The 20,298-nt window shown below is 42.4% G+C and overlaps 1 protein-coding gene across 1 annotated transcript; it reads left to right on the forward strand.

Annotated features, from left to right (window-relative positions):
* Positions 1-358: 358 nt before the first annotated feature.
* Positions 359-19,806, forward strand: chrd (chordin). Its single transcript, XM_054599083.1, has 21 exons — positions 359-488; positions 2,888-2,991; positions 3,101-3,227; positions 5,748-5,900; positions 6,048-6,168; positions 7,135-7,220; positions 8,263-8,406; positions 8,651-8,788; positions 9,017-9,099; positions 10,635-10,782; positions 12,063-12,169; positions 12,762-13,041; positions 13,869-14,110; positions 14,237-14,350; positions 15,787-15,978; positions 16,097-16,190; positions 16,350-16,406; positions 16,587-16,690; positions 16,929-17,192; positions 18,305-18,398; positions 18,910-19,806. The coding sequence occupies exons 1-21, from the start codon at positions 359-361 to the stop codon at positions 18,972-18,974; spliced, it is 2,847 nt and encodes a 948-aa protein (XP_054455058.1). The 3' UTR covers positions 18,975-19,806.
* Positions 19,807-20,298: the final 492 nt, after the last annotated feature.

Raw genomic sequence — 20,298 nt, forward strand, 5'->3', positions numbered from 1 at the left:
AGACTCATTTGCATATCTTAAGGGTTAGTGAATCGATAGGGGCGTCAATTTCCCTTTTCCATCTCCTCCTCCTCCTCCTCCTCCTCCTCCTCCTCCTCCTCCTCCTCCTCCTCCTCCTCCTCCTCCTCCTCCCGGTGGCTGCTCCAGGCTGTCAGGGCAGCAGCAGGCTATAAAGCAGAGAGGGGACGGGGCTGTGGAGGCTGCTGGTACTGAGGAAAGACACGGAAACCCTCAGCCTGAGAGTTTACAGCAGCGGACACTTGGACGTCACCAGGAGAAGGAGCATCTTGTTTTTGGGGTTTCTTCCTCTTTGTGACCAGTCTCTCTGAGGAGACGGTTCCTGCTGCAGAGGTTTGGGATGCTGGCTCCTCTCCTGTGCGTAATGGTCTGCGCTTGGCTGCAGCACACCGGCTCGGCCTCCAGGCTGAAGGCTTCCTCTCTGCCCATCCAGTCCGAGAGAGAACCGCTGCCCTCCAAAGGCCTGGCAGGTGAGACAAATACAAGGCATTGCATGTTTTGTTCCATGTTGGGGTAAACTGGGTTATGTGCAGGAACAAAACCAAAAATGGCGTTCAGACTGTGTAGATCTGAACCTCTGCTTGGCATAATACAGCTTATATGAAAGAGAAAGCACTAGGTCATTACTCAAAAGGAGCCAGTCATCAATTCGGCTTACATTCAATACAAAAAAACATCAGTTTACTCTCAATTACAAGCTTCAACCCTCCTTTTTTGCACCTCTTTTGACCCAACACTATCCAAAGAGGGCAGCAGCGAGCACCGAGCAGTTCAGTCCAGTTTTACTTTCATTACATGTGTTTATTTCCTATTAAAACAACACCGGATTACAGTGTGCATGCTATGATTGCAAACATCTCGAATTGTGAGTATTAAGAATACATATTTAATGCTGAAAAAAGCAATAACGTTTAGATTTACGCATCTTTGTTGTGGTGCGTCTGCGCACAGGGGGCCACCCGGGTTATGACCCGAGTCCATCCCTGTAAGCTGCTCTCCAGAGGCTGAAGTGGCCCAATATCTGTGGTAAACAAGTCCTAAAGTGTGTTCTCCATGTGCCACATCATTCCAGTGAGGTTCCACGTGTCCTTGGATGGTTCCTCATGTGTAATCTAGAGGCAAACAGCTGAGTCATAACCACAGTGAATGCCATTTGATTTATGTGAGAATCCCCAACCTTTACGCACAAAGCCCATTGTGGTTTTTTTTATATATATATAAAAAAAAAGGTAACTAACTCAAACTCTGGAGTCCCAAACTGTTGGAGACGCCTCCACGTAAAAGTCCACCCATGGCTGGAAACTCAGTAATCAATCGGAGTTTCCATTACCAGCATTGGCTACTGTGAGATGATTTATTTGGGCTCAGACAGAAGTGGCAGGGAAAGAGAAGGGGCTCAAAGTCTGGCTCCCTCTAACTGGACTGGACTGTTTTAAAGTGTGCAGTCACTTTAATGAAAGAATAATGTGAACCAGGTTTGTAGCAGTGTGTGTGTGTGTGTGTGTGTGTGTGTGTGTGTGTAGGCAGTTATCCTAACCACTATAATATTCCTGTAGTAACACAGCGTGACTAACACCCCATTATGATTTTAGTATAGTAATAATAACACTAAACGCTATTTTTATCTCCCTGTAACATAAATACAACAGTGCATTCCCTATAAATTAGAACGGTGACGCGTTATGGCTCGACTCCAGCCAGGGTTCAAGTGGAACAGTGACTAAGATTTCTTTCATCCACAGTTTGGTAAAGAATAGCAACTTTTTAAAAGGCCTTCAGCCTCGACATGGTCTGTTTGATGTGGATGTAAACACAGAGTCCACGCTGTAGCCTCATTATCATTATTTCATTTACATTGTGATTAAACTCTCCCATTCTGTATGATATCCTCTGCAATAATCCTTTATATATACATGTATATATAAGGGAGGGTTTATTGTAAACTGGATGCACTTAAGGGTACTTTTTTTTATCATAATGTATTAAAAATATCATTTAATTCATCAGTTATTTTGAGAAAGCCTGGGTCAAGAGAAAAACAATCTTTTTACCAAGATAATCTGTAGATATTTAATGTTTTTTTTTTTTTTTTCCCCCACTTGCAAGAAACGAAGAAGTATGAATTATAGTGGTGTTTTATAATCCCATATGGGATGGGTCAAATGTTTGGCATGACACAGAAATAAAATAATATTATAAATAATAATAAAATATTATATCTCAACATTTAGTTTGCATCTTACAGAACTTACATTATGAAATAAATTCAATAAAACAATATCATCTGCAACAATCCCTTAAATATGGATGTATACATAGGGGAGAGTTTATTGTAAACTGGATGTACTTCTAATAACATTTGCAGCATGTGATCAAAATGTATGAATCTACTTCATAATATCTTTATCCTACATTCATGCATATTTCTGTGAATCTCTAATAATATCGAAAAAAAAAATCAAATGTCTCCGTCGTCGTCTTCTCATGCATCATTAAGACGAGACAGGATGTGAGGTCGAGTCCCAAAAAAATCTCATGAGACATCCAGTGAGCTTCAGTCTGCTTCTCTACAAGCCTGCACAATGAGATATGCAAGATTTATTTGTTGTTAAATATTTAAAACATGGCGTACGACGGCTCAGCCTGCAGATCTTGTCATGCTGCACGTCTGGCGCTCAATAAAGAGACTTGTTGTTGCACTTAAACGTTAAACAACATTATGTTAGTCGGCTCTAAAAACTACATTCCTCCGTGTTCCCCCATAATAAAAAGACAAACCTCTTATATCATCTTGTAATTTCTCTCAGTTTGTTCTCGAGAAAAGAATCATAAGCAGCCGGTGTTTTAATCAGAGGTGTTTGTGTTCCAGGATGCTCGTTCGGAGGTCGGTTCTACTCTCTGGAGGACACGTGGCACCCGGATCTCGGGGAGCCCTTCGGGATCATGCACTGCGTCCAGTGCTACTGCGAACCTGTACGTTTTCTGTCACTTCTCTCTCTCTCTATATATATATATATATATATTTATTTTTTGTGGGTTTCTTTATGTGATTTGCGACTGACGTGTCTTGTTTCTCTGGCAGCAGAAGGGCCGTCGTGGTAAGGTGTTCGGGAAGGTGAACTGTAAGAACGTCAAGCAGGACTGCCCCAACCCCGAATGTGAGGATCCCGTCCTGCTGCCGGGACACTGCTGCAAAACCTGCCGTAAAGGTACGAGCCCGACCCGCTGATCTCAGATATGATTTTAAATGTTTATTTATTGCACGACAAAAGACAAATACAGAAACAGAACAAGAGGGTTGAAAGAACAGAGAGACGTTGGTGTGTGTGTGAGCTATGTGAGAGGAGAGAAAAGCAGATACGTAAGTAAATAAATAAAAGAGCAAATACTATGAATTATAAAATTATAGCATCAATAAACATGTGCGCTTAAGATAAAATAAAATAATCCTTTATTAGTCCCACAGCGGGGAGATTTGCAGGATTACAGCAGCAGAGAGATGATAGTGCAAACAAGAGACATAGTAAAACACATGATCAAAACAAGTATTATAAATAAGTAAATAACACAGTAAAGAATATTAAATAAGGAAAAAAACTTTAAAAATCCACAATAACTAAAATATTATATAAACAAAAAGAATAATTTTGTTTAATTTATATTAATCGTATATACTATTAATAACACTATAACAATAACAACAATACTAATAATAATAAAGTGATTAACGAGCAGCAAAGCACGACCAAAATAAAAAAATAATGCTATTTATTTATTCATTTATTTATTGTTTTAAAAGGCAATTTGTGCATTGTTCTTGTTGTTTTTTTAGTTTTTTTACAATTTTTTTTTGGGGGGGATTGACAGACAGTTGAATTAGCCTTTAAAAAAATCTTCATCCAAATTCTACTTTTCCTAAATGAATGCAACAGTCATCTGAGAAAACATGGAGGCACCGATTTAGCTGCAAATTGCTGCTAAAATGAGTTTTCCTTCAGGGGTCAACTAGTTAGTCCTCAGAGCAGCTGTTAGGTGCAGTGAGCAGGTTGATGGATTTCTCGTTCAGCCTCATCTAAACGGACGTTTCCTCTAACAAGCACCTCCCGTCTTTTTAGCCTCGTTCACACATTAACCACGCGCTGCTGCACACACCATTCCACCTTATTAGAGAATCAGAGCGCCGCTGCACACACACACACACACACACACACACACACACACACACACACACACACACACACACACACACACACACACACACACACACACACACACACAGGGTGGGTCTTCAGCAGATTGGGTGTTTTTCTACACTGTGCGTCTGGTAATGGAAAGTAAAGGTAAAGCGCTGTGTTGACAGGCCCAGGACTGTGTGTTTGTGTGTGTGTGTGTGTGTGTGTGTGTGTGTGTGTGTGTGTGTGTGTGTGTGTGTGTGTGTGTGTGTGTGTGTGTTGTGGTCAAGTTTTTTAAGGAAAAGGTTGAGTGTGTTTGTCTTAGCTTTTGGCACCAAAGCAGTTTGTGCAAGTGATGGGAAAAAAAAGGTGTGTTTTTTACGTGTGTGTGTGTGTGTGTGTGTGTGTGTGTGTGTGTGTGTGTGTGTGTGTGTGTGTGTGTGTGTGTGTGTGTTATGACTGGTGCACCTGAGGATACTGAGCGTCGTTAAGAGGGGAGAAGTGAGAGTGACATTACCCAGAAGCCCCCGAGTGTGCCCAGTGGAGCAGAGGTCTGAGGGAGGAACAACTAGTTTGTGTGTGTGTGTGTGTGTGTGTGTGTGTGTGTGTGTGTGTGTGTGTGTGTGTGTGTGTGTGTGTGTGTGTGTGTGTGTGTGTGTGTGTGTGTGTGTGTGTGTGTGTGTGTGTGTGTGTGTGTGTGTGTGTGGTTGTGAATCAGAGACTCAAGGAAGTACTCAGCCAGCCCAGAAAAATGAAGTTTTTGGATGACGAAGAGCCGCTGTGTGGTTTTTCTCTTCTTCAGATCATGACAGTGGTGGCCTTATTTGGCTGAGTAAGCATTACTGCATGTGTCATTGTGTGTGTGTGAGTATGTGTGTGTGTGTGTGTGTGTGTGTGTAAAGTAGGGTCATTGTTGAGATCGCACGCCAGCGTCGGTCCCAGTTCTCCTTGAGCTCCTCAGCTGCAGGAGACAACTCTGGTTAGTTAGAGAGAGAGAGAGAGAGAGAGAGGGAGAGGAGACTTTGGCCTTTTATGTTCTGTATTTTCTACCTCTCTTGCTCAACCTCTAAACGTCTCGGTTTGTCTCTCGTTCACACTCGTTCGGTCTCATCTGCGCTCCAGACTGTGAGAACGATGTAGCAGAATGTGTTTTGAAATGTTTGGCTTCATTTGGGTTTATCCTGGCAGACACAAAAAACGGCTTCAAAGGCGGACACGCTAAAAGTCTTTATCACAAACCCTGTGCCAAGAAATGTAATTAAATACAATATATATTTTATTTATGTATTTATTTATTAATGTATTAATTTATTTAATTTAATTTATTTAATTTTATTTAATTTAATTTATTTTAATTTATTATTTTTTGAATTATCTTTTTTATTTTTATTTTGTAATTTCTATTTTGTAATTTTTATTTTGTCATTTCTTTTTTGTCATTTGTATTATTATTATTATATAGGAATATATTCCTGTTCGTACAAAAATCATCTTCAGACACCAGCAGGTATCTCTTATTTATTAACAGTTTTTCATTTCCTTCTCTCTCCTCTTCAGGCGACGATGACAAGAAGCAGAGCGACTCTCTGCTGGACGGCTTCGAGTACTTCCAGGACAAGAGCAAAGACAAAGAGGACGACCTCCACAAATCCTACAACGACCGGTCCTACCTGAGCTCTGAGGAGCTGAGCCCCGGGGAGAGTCGCACCGGTGAGAACGAGCACCAACCCCACCAACAATACACCCGTAGAAATATACATGAATACATGCTGCAACCACTGAAACACACAAACAGGAATGTTTATCATGGCCTGTGTTTTTACCTTACCCCCTCTCTCTCTCTCTCTCTCTCTGCAGACTTCGTTGCCGTGTTGACAGGAGTGACGAGTGAGTCGTGGCTGCCGAGCTCCAACGGGGTTGCCAGAGCTCGATTCTCTCTGACCAGAACCAGCCTGGCCTTCTCCATCACGTACCAGAGGTAAGACAGCTGCAGCCTCTGGGATTTGTTTTTTCTCTTAGCTTTAAGATTACTTTATACTCTCCGTAGTGAAGCTGACGAGAAACCGATCAGACCTTTTATTCAGATGTGACTGTCACAAATAGTCACTTTTTTACATGTCTAGGGATTGAACAAAGAAGGGCAAATTGTTTTTTTTAGATGAAAAAACAGGAAATCTTAAATAAATCTACATTCGATTAAATATTTTGCAGCCAAATTAAATAGTTTACAGGATATTTAACCTTTGTTTCTTCATAATGCATGTAATAGTTGACTTCTTTCTTTACAGAAATTGTATAAAGACAATAATGTAGTCTATGAATATGAGATATGAGTTTAAACTACAATTCCTTCTCGGCATTGAGAGCTGGTTTATGGCGTTGTGCCGGTTAACACCCGTTGTCTTCATGATTCTTCACACTTCATTTTGTTTGTACGTGCTCTGGCGTTCTCAGAGAATAATGCAACAGCAGATAGTCGAGTTTAAGCGCCTCCAGTCACGCTTCTAGCTTGGAAACAGACCTTTACTCTCTGGAGGTGGTGCTCTTTTCTTTTTCTGGCATCCTTTCCTCCGCAAATATAAAACACGTCACAATCTGTCTGTTGTTTCAACCATAAGATAAGATAAGATAAGATAATCCTTTATTAGTCCTGCAGCGGGGAAATTTGTAGGATTACAGCAGCAGAGAGGATAGTGCAAACAAGAGACATAGATCAAAACAAGTATTATAAATAAGTAATAACACAGTAAAGAATATTAAATAAGTTAAAAAGTTAAAAAAATCCACAATAACTAAAAATATTATATATACAGACAGAATAATTATTGTATTGCACTAGCCAACCAGAACATTGTCGTAGCTTTAGAAGTTGCAAACATGTGGTGAGTTATGTTTAAGAATAATGCATTTAAATCATCTTTTTTTTACCCCCTTGTCCTCTCAGAATGAGCCGGCCCAGTAAAATCATCTTCCTGGATGCAGATGGAACCTCTGCTTTTGAGTACCGAGTCCCCAAAGGACAGTCAGACATGGTAAGACATCACATAAATAGAAGAATCATCTCCTCATGCTTGTTTTCATTATGTGTGCATGTGTGTTTCCTTACAGAGAGAGAGATTAAGTACCGGTTTGATGAATGCTCCCGCTCCGTGACTCCATGCTCAAACTCTTTGACTTTCTTTTTTGTTTCCTCTCATAACTCACTCGGCGAAAAAAGAAACGATAAACACACACACATGCATGCAAACACAGCGACACTTCCTCTCTGCTTCATTGGCTCTTTTCTAAACCGAGTCTGATTGCCTGTAAACATCGACACACACTCACCCGCTCGGGGGGGGGAAACCTCCATCAGGTCAGAGGTGGACCAGACTGAGTTTAATAAAAAAGCCCAATATTATGCAGATAAATCAGCGGTCTGAGATGTTGGTGTAACAGTAGTACACATGCATGCATACTCCTGAAGACTCTGGCTCCATCACTACACATCATTTCCTGCCAAAACACACACATCTCCTCATGAACACGGGTCCCATTATTATTTTTAGATGAATGTCAGTGTCAAGCACCAGAGGACCTTAGAGAAAACACTCCGACACAGGGGGAGGGGGGGGAGCGAATACTTTTGGAGAAAAGAGACATTTTTCACATGTTATATCACCGCTTAGCGAGGCGACAGAGAGCATCGCTGATTAAAAAGGAAGATTACCTCCTGAACCCTGAAAGTTATGAGGCGCCGGAGCTTTTTCTTTCTTTTTCTTTTTTTTCCTCCTTCGCTCTCAGGGAGAAGCAGCGGCTTTATGTTGACGGTTTGCAGACTGCGGTTTCTAGAGAACAATCACATGGTTTGATGTATTCAGCAGATGTGTTGGCTGTTTTGTCTGCAGGCTTTTTTTTTTTTTTATATATACATGAGCGAGAGATTTGAAAATGCTCCGAGTACAACTCCTGTAGTCCCTGAGACAAGAATGCAACTTACCTGTGTTTCTGTTTGTGTGTCTGTGTGTGTGTGTGTGTGTGTGTGTGTGTGTGTGTGTGTGTGTGTGTGTGTGTGTGTGTGTGTGTGTGTGTGTGATCTGTGGGGTGTGGAAGAACCTGGCCAAGCCTCTAATGCGACAGCTGCATTCGGAGCAGATGCGCATCAGCATGACCACGGCGACCGGCGGGCGAGAAGAGGTGGAGGGGAAGATCATCAAACACAGGGCGCTGTTTGCTGGTGCGTGCAGGAACATTATGACATCATCGGGATGTTCTTTTTTAAGACATTTGTATCCCCCTTTTGTGTTGAAGGACAAAGTAAACTCAATATTTACAAAGCAGAGGGAATTGTGTAATCTTAAAAAAAAATCCTCGCTGAAGAAGGGGGGGTGTTTACAGAGAGAGTATTTGTGCAGAAGGTCAGAGAGAGAGAGGATGCAGATACTCAGTGTTGATGCTGTTTTTTTTTTCATCGTGTGCAGAGACGTTCAGTTCCACGCTGACGTCGGAGGAGGACAATTCGGGCGCCGGAGGCCTCGCCATGTTGACGCTGAGCGACACGGAGAACAACCTCCACTTCATCCTCATCCTGCAAGGACTCGTCAAACACAAGGACAAAGGTGAGAGAAGAGAGACGACGAGAGGGTTGAGAAATAGTACTTTTTGCAGAAAAAGAACTCCAAAACTAAGATTTGTCAGCCCTGCAAGAGCTGTTAAAATGCCCCTCAATGAGACACTTTATTACTAATAACAATCCTCTTCTGTGATCTTTTTTTGCCATTTCAGTTTCTTCAAATTCCATATCAATGTGTCCAATTTTTTATCTAAATCCTGGTCTTTCTCCTCAGAGCCTCTATTGGTTCCCATCAGAGTCCAGCTGGTGTATCGGCAGCACATCCTGAGAGAGATCCGAGCCAACGTCACCTCTCACGTGAGTAAAAACACACTTTATATTTACATACTTTTCAAGGTACAACAACAAACAAAAAAAGGTACCAAATATCTTTCCATTCAAATATTTGGGAAAAATAAATCCCAATATCCAGCATGGAACCAGTGGGAGGCGTTTAGGGTTCATTAAGGGTTTGACTGGAGGAGGAGAAGTGTTGTTGCTGTTGGTTAGGAACACACACACAGCAACACACTCCTGCTGCCACACCACCACCACCACCACCAGCCACCAGCACCACCCGATCCTCCCTGAGACGGATGTGGTCCTCTCACCACATCCTAGCGCTGTTTGTCTCCGACGCTCCGATCACAGCTAACAACCCCGAGACATGACAGGGAGAAAAAGAACGGAGGAGAGAAAGTGTGCGATATGGGAACTTTTCTTTTTTTATTTATTTTTTGCGGGGATACAGATGTGAGAAAGGGATGAGAGAGAGAGGGAGGGGGGGAGGAAGAGAGGATGGACTGCATACACACTCCTCACACATGTCAGTGGTTAGTGGTCTGTGGGCTGAGATGGATCGAGGGGGAAGAAGAAGAAGGAGGAGGAGGAGGAGGACTGATGAAAACCGGGGTCTGGTTTTAATTCTTGCGAGCCTAGCGGTGAGAGAGACTGTCCGTTTTGGGAAAATAATATGTGCAAAAAGTTTGGAGCTTAGAAAACGTGAATTAAGTCTCAGCAGCCGAACAGAACAAAAGAGCGTAGATCATTTGTTCAGCAGAAGAGGATCCGTTCCCTGTCTCTTTTCCATTTTTCATCCCGACAGTGTTATTGCTCTCTTTGATTTACACTTCACCCCCGATATATATATATATATATATCCGTTTGCACCTTACTCCACTCTCATTACTCCATCCATTCACCCCCCCACACACACACTCCAATATAAGGCACCTCCTTCCCCTCCTCCTCCTCCTCCTCTGCTTTGGCTCCTCGCTGTGTGGATTTACAGCACATGTATATTTATATTGAACCGAGGCCCCGGAGTCATAAAAGTAACATTTCTTCAACACGCTCGTACAGCTGTCCTATTACTCCGACATATTTCAACTTCCCCTCCTCCTCCTCCTCCTCCTCCTCCTCCTGGAGTCCAGCCTGTCTGCTTGACATTAACCTTCACTCAATATGAAACCCATTTAGGCCATATTTTTCCTGCCCAGGGTTTAAGTATGCACTCGTGAGCGGAGGTGATTTGTGTCCCTTAAGGTTTATGACTTTAATCTTATCTCGAGGAGATGATGTTGCTTTTCTTGGATCACTTTTTCTTTGGTAAAAACTGAAGGGATAAGCTCATTTTAGGTGGAAACATGTCTGTCTGTCTTTTGTCTCAATAAGTTGGTTTCTCTGGTAACATGTCAGTGTTGTACCAACATCACGTCAACAAGTAATTAAAAGCTTCATATTACATGTTCTGGTATTTAAAGGGAATTTATTAACTATTTAAAAAGGAGTTTCGTGTTTTCTTTATTGAGTCACTTCTTGACCTGCGTGTTAACGGTTGTCTATCTGTGCAGGATCCGGACTTCGCCGAGGTGCTGACGGACCTGAACAGCCGCGAACTGTTCTGGTTGTCTCGCGGTCAGCTGGAGATCGCCGTGGCAGCCGAGGGTCAGGACCCCCGACAAATCTCCGGCTTCATCACCGGCAGGAAGTCGTGCGACAGTGAGTGTCCCCTAGGAATCCATTTTTTGTAAACATATCGTTCCTCGCATCGTTCCAGCGAGGTGGTACCAAACAGAACGCACGCAGGTCGCTCAGAAGACAAATGTGTTTTTTGCGTCCATCTGTGGATGTTTTTGTCTTTTGTCCTTCTCTAAATACTTGCTCTCTTTTTCATTCTGTCTCCGTCCTTTCAAGTCTCATCGCTGGGGGGGTAGAACCATGTTTATGGACCCTCTGTTTGTCCCGGTGGCCCACGCATGAACGTTTGTGTGTAACAAAGAAACAGAGAGTCTGGTGAAAAACATGCACACATGGTCTGTTCATGGGTTGCATACTTGAACATGGCGGTGTCCAGCACTTTGAGAAACACACTGTGTGTGCATGTTACGGCGTGACGATTGACCGCAAACAGACAGAAAGATGTATTCGGCTTTTTTTCCCCAACTTTTACAAAGCGGTGCTGCCAAGGTCACAGTCTGCTGGTGTTCCAGTTCTGTGATTAACAGCTTGACGTTATGTGTGAAGAATTCAAACCCAACACGCTCTCCCTCTCTCTCTCTCTCTCTCTTTCTTTCCACCTCCTTTTTTACTTTCTCTCCATTCGTGTCTCGATCCTTGTCGTCGGCCGTCCTTGACGTCATCCCTCCTCTCTCTCCATTTTCTGAATTTTTCTCCCTGCTCTTTTTTCTCGTCCGTCTCTGTTACTCATTCCCTCCTGTCCTCGCTCAGCTCAATCTCTTTAAGCCTGCTGCATTCAGCGAGGGTTACCTCACTCTTAAGGCTTAACATCGCCTGTCTTTTTGTGTGTGTGTGTGTGTGTGTGTGTGTGTGTGTGTGTGTGTGTGTGTGTGTGTGTGTGTGTGTGTGTGTGTGTGTGTGTGCACTGATATGCATGCTTTTTGGCAGAAAGGTCAATTACGGGCCTCCTGATTAGTGGTTCAATTGAATCTGTCTCCTCAATGTCTGTGTCTCGGTGAAGGGTTGACATTATGAGTGTGTGGTGTGAGTGAGGGAATGTAGCGTGTGTGTCTGTGTGTGTGTGTGTGTGTGTGTGTGTGTGTCACCCCCCTCTTTCCCTCTTTCTCACCCTCCTTCAACTCACCAGCAAATTGTAACATGACAGAAATCATTGCCTCATCTCTCCTGCTGTCAGGAACAACTATAGTTTAACTCCGATGGGAAAAGTGACAGAAATGTGAACCGGAATGCTCTCTAAAGTGGATTTATTTTATCTCTAGAGTGAAATATTTGATATTAATCTGTCTGTTTTTCCGTCTCAGCTATTCAAAGTGTGATGTCCAGCGGTGATGCGTTGATCCCTGGGAAGACGGGAGGTGTTGGATCCGCCATCTTCATCCTCCACGACAACGGCACGCTGGACTACCAGGTATGAGATTAGTCCACTACGAGCTGTTTGAGGAAACACTACCTGACTGCAAATATTACAGCTTTTCAAAAGTCGAACACAATTCATAAGCATGATGTTATATATTGTTGGTGTCATGTGCATTTAAGTTTTTAATTGACATGTTTTTTAAAGGTGTAAACTGGAACAGAAAAAGGAAATAAATCATTAAAACACTTTAATATAGACATCCATCTGAAAAATCCACAACGTAAATAACTCTCCTTTAATTAAAGATAAAATACTCGAAGCTGGAATAATAATTTGTGTCTGATATGGTTTTTCAAAGTAAAAGTATGTCTCGACTTCTTAATATTGAATCTACTCTTTCTCATTGAAAAATCCACAATTTATGACTGAGCTAGTTTTGTAAATAAATACAAAATTTACAAAATGTTCCACATCACACAAGTTTGCAGAATGATGACGACCAAACTAGTTATCAGCAGATGGATTTAAAAACAGCCTTCTAGAGTCAAACTGCACAAACAGTGACATCATTCTGCACAGTGGAGGTCAAATTGCATGGAAGTGGTGACTTTAACCATCTCTCCCTCATCCCCTTAACCTCCAGGTCCAGGTCGCCGGTCTCACCAGTGAGTTCGTGGGCCTCACCATCGAGCTGAAGCCGCGGCGGCGAAACAAGCGCTCGGTGCTGTACGACCTGACGTCGGAGTACGACAGGGCCACGGGTCAGGCCCAGGGCAGCTGGAGCCGCCTGGAGGCCCGAAACATCCACATGCTGCTGCAGAACGAGCTGTTCATCAACGTGGCCACCACGCACAGCCAGGAGGGGGAGCTGAGGGGCCAGATCAGGGCCCTGCTCTACAGCGGCCTGGAGGCGCCCAGACACGGTAGGGACCAGGCGGGAAAAAACATCCGGCTCTGAAAAGTGAAGCCGAAGCGGAAGTGTTTGTACTTGTGCATGAAGTCTTTTTTTTATTGAATTGGAATTCAAAGCAGCTAGAATCCATATTTTCATATTATCAAATGTCCAAATGGCAATGTGTAATCTGAAAGGGGTCGCCAATATTTAAGAACAAACAGAGAATTAATTCCATCTCTGCAGTTTCCCCTCCAATCTATGCAACATTTCAGCATCTTTCAGCTCAATATTTTGGTTTTCTTTTCAACGAAAACTTTCCGATAAATCCACAGCACTACCCAAAGATAAAGACTTGGGACTTGTTGAAGTGTCTTAAAACTGCATTCTCTCTCCTGTCCATCAGGGGGCGACTCCTCTGGTTGTATAGAAGTCTATGAGAAAATGACTCTACTTCTCTCTTGATTTATTCCCTCAGTAAACATTGTAAACATGAGTTTATGGTCTCAATCTCTAGTTTCAAGTCTTCTTCAATACAGCATGATGTTCATTTAGTAAATGATGCTCCATTTAGAGTCAAACAGACCATAAAGCAGGGGATGCTTTAGGGCGGGGCTACCTTTTGATTTATCGTCACTCCTCTGCAGTCCAAATATGGTCACTTCCGTTCACTGGTTGCAAAAAAACAAGATGGCGACAGCCGAAAAGCCAAACTTGAGACGTCAAAACCATAGGGATCAATGGAAGGATGTCAAGAAAATTATAAAAAAAACTCTCTCAATGAACCATGCCTATGAGAGAAAAATGTTTCCATATCCTTGATCCACGCCTCATCAAACCATTTCCTCCTTCTTCCAGAGTTGCCCACTCCTCTGGCCGGTCACTTTGTGTCTCCCCCGGTGAGAACCGGTGCCTCCGGTCACGCCTGGGTCTCCGTGGACAAACAGTGTCACCTCCACTACGAGATCGTGGTCACGGGACTCAGCAAGGCCGACGACCTCACGGTGAACGCCCACCTCCACGGACTGGCCGAGATCGGAGAGCTAGACGACAGCAGCACCAATCACAAGAGGCTGCTGACCGGCTTCTACGGCTCACAGGTACGTCACACACACACACACACACACACACACACACACACACACACACACACACACACACACACACACACACGAATGCAAATAGACACACGAACACACACTCAAACACACTCTTCTCTCCTCCAGGCTCAGGGAGTGTTGAAGGACATCAGCGCTGAATTACTGCAACACCTGGACCAAGGAACGGCCTTCATCCAGGTCAGCACCAAGACCAACCCCCGAGGAGAAATACGAGGACGGGTATGTAGAGAAAAACTTTATGATCTTATGTACTTCTGACTTTTTATATATTCATTATTGAATTTTATGGAGCTTCCTCAGGCTTGAGAGAGTTTTCTCTGAAACAGTTTCACTAGTCTCCATTTTACTGAAGGATTTTAGTCTTCTATAAAAGGCACCAATATTTCAGAGGAAACACTCTGAGGATACAATAGTGATATTTTTTGGCATTCAAGTATTTAAAACTAATGAATTTATGAATATTTGCAGCTCAAATATAGCAAAACTTTGCATGAACATTTTACAGCCACAGCCACATTTTCACAGACTTCTAGTTAAAAAAAAACTATTTTCCAATACAAAACAACCACTTTACAACCAAAAAACAATGAAATGCTAACAGTCCAAGCTAGTCTACCACTATAACAGGGCTCGATGAGAAGGGATTAGCTTATTTATTCTTTATAAGCCTTAAACATACATTTCCAACAATGAACTGAACAAATATTCTCAGATTTTAATGTGATTGTGCAGTATGCATGCTAAAATGTTGGCCGTCAAAGGCGCAAGTAAAAAATAATTGTTTATATTAGAAGTTACATTAAGCTATATTCTAACAAAGAAAATCTTTAAATTTATACTTTACACTTAAATAACTTATTTTTAAGTACTCTTCATTTGTTTGTTTGTTATTTTTATATTATTGCATTATATTACTATTGCATTGAGTTATTTTTATTCACCAATCAGCAAGCCAAACTCCTTGTATATGCAAATGAACTTGGCAATAAACCAAATCTGATTCTGAAGCAAATTAAAGTCAGAACATTGAAAAACATAATAGAAAAAGCAGAATAAATGATTATTTTACAGAAAGAAGACCGTCTGAGTGTTTATGTGTGTGTGTGTGTGTGTGTGTGTGTGTGTGTGTGTGTGTGTGTGTGTGTGTGTGTGTGTGTGTGTGTGTGTGTGTGTGTGTGTGTGATTGCTCGCTTAGCGCTCTCTCTCACCAGCTGCTGTCTGACACGACAGACTTTGTTGAAAAGTAAAAAACATTTATTGTGGTTCAGAAGAAGCCCACGCAAACGGAGAACACAAGCTCCCCCACACACTCTATTTGCAGGTGTGGTGTTTGAAGAGATCCTTGAGGTTCTACTAGCAGAGAGCGTTATGACACACACACACACACACACACACACACACACACACACACACACACACACACACACACACACACACACAGCAGTAGGGTCCAGCTGTTTTAATAGCAAACAGGTCCGACGCATAAAAACAACCATCTGCTTAAGCGCTCAGAATCTCTCCTATTAGGAACAATTAACAAGTCAGCTGGAGTCCGGCCTCCAGTCAGGTGTGGACCACTAAACCTCTAACCTCCTAACCACCCTCTCTCTTTTCTCTCCCTTCTTTTTTGTTTGTTTCCTTAACATTTTTTCCAGGTCCACGTGCCAAACAACTGCGAGTTAGGGGCCCGGGCGGAGGTGGAGGAGGCAGAGTTCGACGACCTCTTCGTGAAGGACCCCGAGGAGCTGAAGAAAGACCCCCACACCTGCTTCTTCGAGAACCAGCACCAGGCCCACGGCTCCCGCTGGACCCCCAACTACGACAAGTGCTTCTCCTGCAGCTGTCAGGTAAAGACGAAAAGAACGAACGGCGTTTGAGGAGAAGCTGGGAAGCGTGTTTGTTTGCAGAGGAATATAATTGTCACGTTATGTCACTAATTTAAAAAAACTGGTCGTCTTTCTGCAGAAGCGAACTGTGATCTGTGATCCGGTCATCTGTCCGGTGTTGACCTGCTCCAGAACCAGTCAGCCCGAGAACAAGTGCTGCCCCATCTGTGACGGTGAGACACACATTTCACTTTGTGCATGAGATATGTGGTTTTTTTATAGTGCTGCTTTGAGTTTCTGCATTTTTTTTATATTTTAGGGGAATTCCCGACAGAAATCACAAAGTTCTAATTCTGTTTTATGTTTTCTTTTTCCTTTTCTTTCCTGCTTAGAGAGCGAAGAGCTCAAAGACATGAAAGTTCCAGAGAGGGTGGACGAACATCCCGAGGGTAGGTGCTACTTTTCTTTTCTCCAACGTAGCTTCTCTCTGTTGTTTCTTCTTGTGTCTTTTTCTTTCCACGCGACTTTCTTTCGTTGCATTTCAGCCTAAAATCAAAAGATAACTGCATCTTTTTCTTGCTGATTTTCCTCCATAACCCTTTATTCACTCCTCTTTCCCTTCCCCCCAGGTTGTTACTTTGAAGGAGACCAGAAGATGCACGCCCCCGGGACCACGTGGCATCCCTTCGTTCCTCCCTTTGGCTACATCAAATGTGCTGTCTGCACTTGCAAGGTGAATAACCATCAATAAACCCGCTAACATCTGGATGGATTTGCTTTCCAAAAATCCCTTAATGGAACATTTATCTTAAGTTCGACGGCAAAGAAGCTGAAGGCATGAATGAATTTCTCATAAGTTGAAACCTTGGGGAGAACGTTCAGACTATTTATGTGGAAAAAAGTAATAAGTCAGCATTTTGTGCAAGAAAGGAAACATAGAATTGCTGCTAACGCTACATTTTCCTGCGTAGGGATCTTCAGGAGAGGTGCACTGTGAGAAGGTGATGTGTCCGCTGTTGACCTGCAGTCACCCCGTGAGACGGAACCCCTCCGACTGCTGCAAGGAGTGTCCCGAGGAGGAGAGGACCACCGCGGGGCTGGAGCACGGGGACATGATGCAGGCGGACGGGCCGAGGCACTGCAAGTTCGGCAAGAACTATTACCAGAACAGCGACAACTGGCACCCCTGGGTGCCGCTGGTCGGGGAGATGAAATGCATCAACTGCTGGTGTGACGTAAGTAAAAGAAAATACGATCCAAGGTGGATTTTGGAGGCTGATAATACAGTTATCGACTTAGAAGTAAAGTGTAGATATTTTCATGTTGCATTGCAATAGCCTGTTGCTAAACAACTAATCAACTAATACTATATTCTAATAGATCACGTTTTATTTAAATAACAGCTTTTAAACAAATCAAATGCAATTCAACATGATTAACAAACAAAGATGGAGAGAAGAAGAAGAGACACCAAAGAAAGTTACGAAACTAAAAGTTAAAACTATAAATTGATCATGGTATAACAGTAGTTGGGTAAAGTTAAAGTTACGTACAGTACCAGTCAAAAGTTTGGACACACCTTCTCATTCAACTACTTTGAAGAATGTAAAATATAAAACATATTCTGGTTTGTTGAGCATTTGTTTGTTTACCACATAATTCCATATGTGTTCCTTCATAGTTTGGATGTCTTCAATATTAATCTACAATGTAGAAACAAATAAAAATAAAGAAAAACCATTGAATGAGAAGGTGTGTCCAAACTTTTGACTGGTACTGTAAATGATGTATAAATACTAAACCCATAGCATAAAAACAGATTAGAAACTGTATCAAATCAGATTCAATAATAAGCAATAATAATAAAATACATAAAACTTTAAAACACTACTTAACAGCCAGACTGAATGGATGAGCGTTTAATTTCTCTTTAAAAATATCGATATCTTCAGCTTCTCTCAGATCCTCTGTTCCAACGGTTCAGAGCATTATTGGCTGAAGTACAGTCACTAATAAAACAGAGGATCTTACTGGCTCATAAACTAAAACGCTTCTAAGAGGTCGTTTGGTTTGAGGCCATTTAGTGCCTTATGAACTAATAAAATAACTTTAAAATCAAAACGAAACTAACCAGTGTAAAGATGAAACTTTTTTTTTGGTCTTAGTTAAACACTCAGGCAGCAGAAAAGAGAAGAAATGATAATGATGATTATGATGATGATGATGATTATACAGTGGCCTGCATGCTTTGAATTCCTTGCATAAAGCAGCAGAAGACAGAACGTTCTTTACAGCTTTTCGTGCCTCTTTTCACCGACCAGTGTCCTTCCTCCCTCTCTGTCTGCAGCACGGAGTGACTAAGTGTCAGAGGAAGCAGTGTCCGGTCCTGACCTGCTCCAACATCACCCGCACAGAGACCGCCTGCTGTCCCGAATGCCTCGGTGAGCAATGAACACACACATGAACAAAAAACACCAAGCATGAGCTAGACTGATAAAACACTGTATGAGTCAGCATACTTAACCTCCACCAGCTTCACTACAACCAGTAGAAACTGAGCTTAAGAACAGACGGCAACCTCCAGTTCTGCCGATAGAAGCCAATTGGGAAGTGCCTTAAACCTTGCATTCTCTCTAGTGTCCACCAGGTGGCGACTCCTCTGGTTGTATAGAAGTCTATGAGAAAATGACTCTACTTCTCTCTTGATTTATTCCCTCAGTAAACATTGTAAACATGAGTTTATGGTCTCAATCTCTAGTTTCAAGTCTTCTTCAATACAGCATGATGTTCATTTAGTAAATGATGCTCCATTTAGAGTCAAACAGACCATAAAGCAGGGGATGCTTTAGGGCGGGGCTACACACTGATTGACAGGCATCTCTACTTCACTCCTCCTCAGTCCAAATATGGTCACTTCCTGTGGTTCTAATTCGATGTTTCTGTTCTCCACAGATTCCAAAGAGGAAGAAGAGGTGACGGTGAAGGCTACAGACAAAAGACGGAGCTGGGGACACTGATCTGTTCTGGACAAACGACAGCCAAACCCCTCCTCTACCCGGTTAACCCGATGGACCCAAACCCAGAGCTGCACACTGGGTCTCATTTAGCCGTCCTCCCTCCCTCCCTCCCTCCCTCCATCACACCCACCCCCGTTATCAGCTTCAGGATTGTAATGAACAGAGATCAGAGACGGAGACATAACAAGATGAAAACCCTCCAAAGACTCTTTAAAATGAAGGGATGAAGAGGAGCAACCGGACTTTAACAAACCTTTCTGCTTCCTGCCTCTCCGTTGTTGCTGGAATTTCTTCTTTTTGCTCAGTTTTTTTTTTGTTGTGTTTTTAAAAAAAAAAAAAAGCTCAACAGGACATTAAAGGTATATATATATATGGATATATATTTTTATATGTAAAAATATAACACAGCAGTTCTCAGCTTTGCCTTGTGTCAGTTAATCGACAGAGCTTCTTTTTGAAGTACAGCCATAGCTTCTGCAGCTCTCACCGCTCTCACTGGATGGAGAGGAATGTGTTGCTTACATGTGTGTGAATGTGTGTGTGCGTGAATGTGTGTGTGTGTGTGTGTGTGTGTGTGTGTGTGTGTGTGTGTGTGTGTGTGTGTGTGTGTGTGTGTGTTTTTGTGTGTGTGTGTGTTTTTACCAGTAAAGAAAGCGACTAATCAGCAATACAGAGAACAGTAAACGTCCTCGGCAGCAGATCAAGTTTCAAAAACTGTAAAATAGAAATGATAAAAAAACGTGGAAACATTGTCGTCCTTCCAGCCAGAATGCAGCTTTTTTTTTATTGATTATCAGATTATATTTCCAATTAATATCGATCAATGAAGCGATCAGGATGGGTGCTACTTCATGGTTTCTTCACTGTCGTACTAACACCAGCTTCGCCTTCACCTGCTGCGGATCTCCTCGACTCTCTCTGCTTCGGTTGTTCCTATTTCCGTTACGAAATAATTAATATTTTTTATGATTTCTTTTCTATCGTTGTTGTTTATGAATTTGAAGCTGGTTTGTATTTTTTTTTTTGTATTTATTGAATGATGTGGAGACTAAATAAAAATAAAAGATGTTTGCTGGTAAAAGAAGTGAACACCTGTGTGTGTGTGTGTTTGTATTCATGACATCTGGGGCCTCTGGGAGTTCACTTTCTTTCTTTCTTTCTTTCTCAGTCTTTCCTTTCTGTGTTTCTCTTTCACAAAGGATGCTGTTATTGATCGGACTCAACCCTCGGCTTTCTCTGTCTCCATTGTTCTTCCTCTTCCTCTTCCCTCTCTTCATCGATTACCTTCTTAGGCACTTTCTTTCTCTCGTCTGGAATTTTTTGC

Source organism: Anoplopoma fimbria, chromosome 1 (genome assembly GCF_027596085.1).
Source record: "Anoplopoma fimbria isolate UVic2021 breed Golden Eagle Sablefish chromosome 1, Afim_UVic_2022, whole genome shotgun sequence".
NCBI classification, from domain to species: Eukaryota; Metazoa; Chordata; class Actinopteri; order Perciformes; family Anoplopomatidae; genus Anoplopoma; species Anoplopoma fimbria.

Bases quoted from the DNA above. Each gene is read 5' to 3' on its own strand.
- chrd (XM_054599083.1), top strand. From the start codon at position 359: ATGCTGGCTCCTCTCCTGTGCGTAATGGTCTGCGCTTGGCTGCAGCAC. The intron at 6,169-7,134 runs GTAAGACAGCTG...TTGTCCTCTCAG, and splicing joins TTCTCCATCACGTACCAGAG to AATGAGCCGGCCCAGTAAAA. The intron at 16,691-16,928 runs GTGAATAACCAT...TTTCCTGCGTAG, and splicing joins GTGCTGTCTGCACTTGCAAG to GGATCTTCAGGAGAGGTGCA.